This window comes from Phytophthora parasitica (assembly GCF_000247585.1).
Source record: "Phytophthora parasitica INRA-310 unplaced genomic scaffold supercont2.6, whole genome shotgun sequence".
NCBI lineage: Eukaryota > Oomycota > Peronosporomycetes > Peronosporales > Peronosporaceae > Phytophthora > Phytophthora nicotianae.
The window spans coordinates 855,688-858,877 of NW_008648992.1; the positions used below are offsets into that span (position 1 = coordinate 855,688).

The 3,190-nt window shown below is 47.6% G+C and overlaps 1 protein-coding gene across 1 annotated transcript; it reads right to left on the bottom strand.

Moving 5' to 3' along the window:
* Positions 1-1,143: 1,143 nt before the first annotated feature.
* On the bottom strand, positions 1,144-2,756 carry PPTG_03974 (hypothetical protein; the record flags this gene model as incomplete). The annotated part of the gene is made up of 3 exons (XM_008897779.1): positions 1,144-1,511; positions 2,012-2,062; positions 2,609-2,756. 3 exons carry the CDS (start codon positions 2,754-2,756, stop codon positions 1,144-1,146), a joined length of 567 nt encoding a protein of 188 aa, XP_008896027.1.
* Between the last annotated feature and the right edge of the window lie 434 nt (positions 2,757-3,190).

Sequence of the window (3,190 nt, forward strand, 5' to 3'; positions counted from 1 at the left end):
GATTAGATCGGCAACAAATGTGGCTGCATGTCCGTGAGGATTTGGCAACCCCAAAAGCGAAAGTTTCACTAAACGCCATTTTGAGTTAATGAAAAGCACAGTCACAAGATGTTTGCAGCATTTGTCCAAAGATCATGGAGTACGGCGAGAAACGGCAACTGCAGCAATGAATCGAACTCTGTCAGGAGATCTGTTAAAACTTTATCAACAAATATTTTAAATTCTCCATCAGCAAATGCATAGAATATATCACGCGAAGGAAGACACAGTTTCGGTTTATTCGACAACCGACGGAACAAGATCTGCAATACTTCATTTTGAACCACTGTGTACAGTAATTCTGCCGAGAGCAACCACCTTGTAGTCATCATTCGTAATTCATCGGAACTCACTGAAAGTGATTCTTGTATGGTGCGCAGTATCCTCTGTTGCAGCGATCACGTCTAATATGCGTTCGGATTCGCTCTCTGTCTGTGTGTGCAACGCTTTTATCGAGAATGGATGGTCTTCGTGAGCCCTGATCATGTGTCTGGCGGCGTTAGTGGAAGTTTTGTGTCGCACCAACCAAGACTTCCATATTGCTGAAGTCGGATCGGAGCTCTTAAATATGTAAGCGCACACGATACAGATGTGGGTAAATGGGCGACTGGGGTTTCTGGGTTCAGGAATCGGCGGGTCAAGCAAATGGCTGAATCTCCATACTTTTGTAAACAGATTTTGGTTTGAGTGGCGAATTGAAGTTGGGATGCCATGCTCGTCGAATACATAAACATCCGTATGAGCAGCACTTGCTGAGATTGGCTGCGCTTCAGTGCTGCTTTGATGTAAAAGATCGTCCGACATCGCCGAGTGAGTGCTTTTGTGTTGCTGTTGCGGCGTTGTTTTGCGACTGAACAAAGATAACCGATTCGACTTCAGCTTTGAAATAGATGTGTAAAAACCTGGAGGTCAAAGTATTGCTATAGGTGGATCAATGATACTGATCTTGCTTGGCCACCAGTATCAGCAAATACTGATACAAGATTCTAGCCATCTCGTATCACCGTATCAACAAGTATCACGTCGTGATATGAACCCCTGATCCAGGTAGTCATTCCCGCCCAACTGAGTGTTCTTGTAGTTATTCACAAACCGCTGAACGACCTATAGATATGGCAGAGAGCTCGTACAGAGCTCAAACTTGCGCAGCAGACCGCTGCGGATTCTAGCTGGCTTAAGACCTTGATCAGCCATCTCCTTGGCGAAGTCCTTCATTGCTCGTGTAAGACTCGGCGGACGAGGATGACGGAGAGCCGTTACGTGGGCCCCGTTTTGGAAAACATCCACCACGTTGTGCCGCCCGCACTGAAGCCGCTTGCCCCGCCATGGGCAGCGCGCGTACGGCATGCCCAGCTGGCAAATGCGGCACGCGCAGAGCAGGATGCGCTTCCTCATGTTATGAGTGGAGGGGTCGGTGCACACAGTACACTGGGCTTGGTCGCTTTTCGAGATCTTGAAGGCCTTGAACGTATCTAAGAGAAGGTCAGCGCCCTCCTCCTTGAGACCGAAGGCGAGCTCAGACCAGGGAAGAGAAGGGGGCTTTGTTAGCGGTTTGGGGCGGTAAGTGTGCGGTACTAACGGAGTAGGAGGTTTTGGTGTGAGCTTTATAGAGATCAAATGCAAATGTAAGGCTCTAAAATGTGCGGCTACCACCGATTGAATTTAGAGTGATTAAAGTGATACTGTTAGTGGTTATCGAATACAAATATGTAATATTTAGCATATCACTGGCATATGTGCGTGCTATCCGACAGAACCTACCAGAATGGGCTTAGACGAGCTCAAAGCCCGGCAACACGAAGCGTGCGAGAGCGCCAACCATCAAGGTGTTTAACACCTCTGAAAAAGTGAAAATGATGCGTTTGACTATGTAAAACAATGCATTGAGAAGGATGATTCAGGTAATTGTTTTGTGTCTAAATTAGATAAGTTCGGAATGTACCTTCCGTTTAGGAGGGCACGAAACAAAAACCTCTTTCCAGGAACACCTCAATGCAGTATTGTAAGGCAAAGTAAATTGTGGCTGTTTGAGCTCTTCCCTGCCAACGACACATCGACGAATCAAATTTGCTAAGCATGAGGAAGACACTCGACAGCAACGAGATGGAAAGGCAGCTAACATAGCGTCTTCATGCTCAAAGAGCGTTTTAATAAATGGCGTTGCATTTGTGCAAGAATGCAACGACCTCTAGTGACTTCTAAGATGCTGCATTGCAGTGTCTGCTGTGGTACCTGTTCGACCGGAAATCACGGAGCGTCTTGTAGGATACGCAAGCTCCAGATCTCGAGTGGTCCAGCCGGATCTCGATATGGGTCAGTCTTCTTCCGATCCTGAAGTCTTCATCTTCTCCGTGTAGTCTTCGTCTTCTTTTTCTTCAGGTTCTTCAACTAGCGACTTGATTTTAAATACGGTATTGATTTAACAGGTAAATTGAAATTAATACCGTTTTACCTTCACTTTCTCTTCTTTTGCTAGCAGATTTTGACGCAAGTCACGATCCGCAGGAGTCCCTGAAGGGACTTGGGGAGGATAGAGAGGTTTTTCTTCCGGACCCGGATTCTGATCTACCTCTCTTCCGTCGGCAGACTTCCTCCCAGCACTCTGTCGATCCGACGTCTGTCAACGCTTGATTTCCCGGCCCAATCATCACTTGAACCTCTTTTTCGGACTCACGATGATATCCGGCGTCACCAGAAGATCCGGGCACGAGCACCATTGTGATGTAGCTGGATCAGCAGAATTTGCGAGATCGCTGGATCCGACTTTCCACTAGTACCCAGACATCGACAACGGAGGGGTTCACCCGATCACCCGTGATCTGCCAATCTTGTTCACCTTGTGTACCCGTCGGTAGGGCAGGATCTTGCTCCTCTGGTAACTGCAGACAGGTTTACGTGGATGAAGCTTGAGTGACTTGGCAAGGCGAGGGGATTAAGTGGAGTAGAAGTGGAAGATCTTCACTCTATGTCCGATGCAGTGTTCAGATCACAACCGAGTACTTCGAGCTTGTCGGATCTGGTGGTCTGGATCTGCGGTCTGACCGTGGGTAGCCTTGCAGGTGTGTTCCCTTGAGTTTCCATTTTGTCGTGCTTGCCACTTCCTATAGCGGGATCATGATAGTTGACATTCGATAGGTATTCCAGTCAAGCA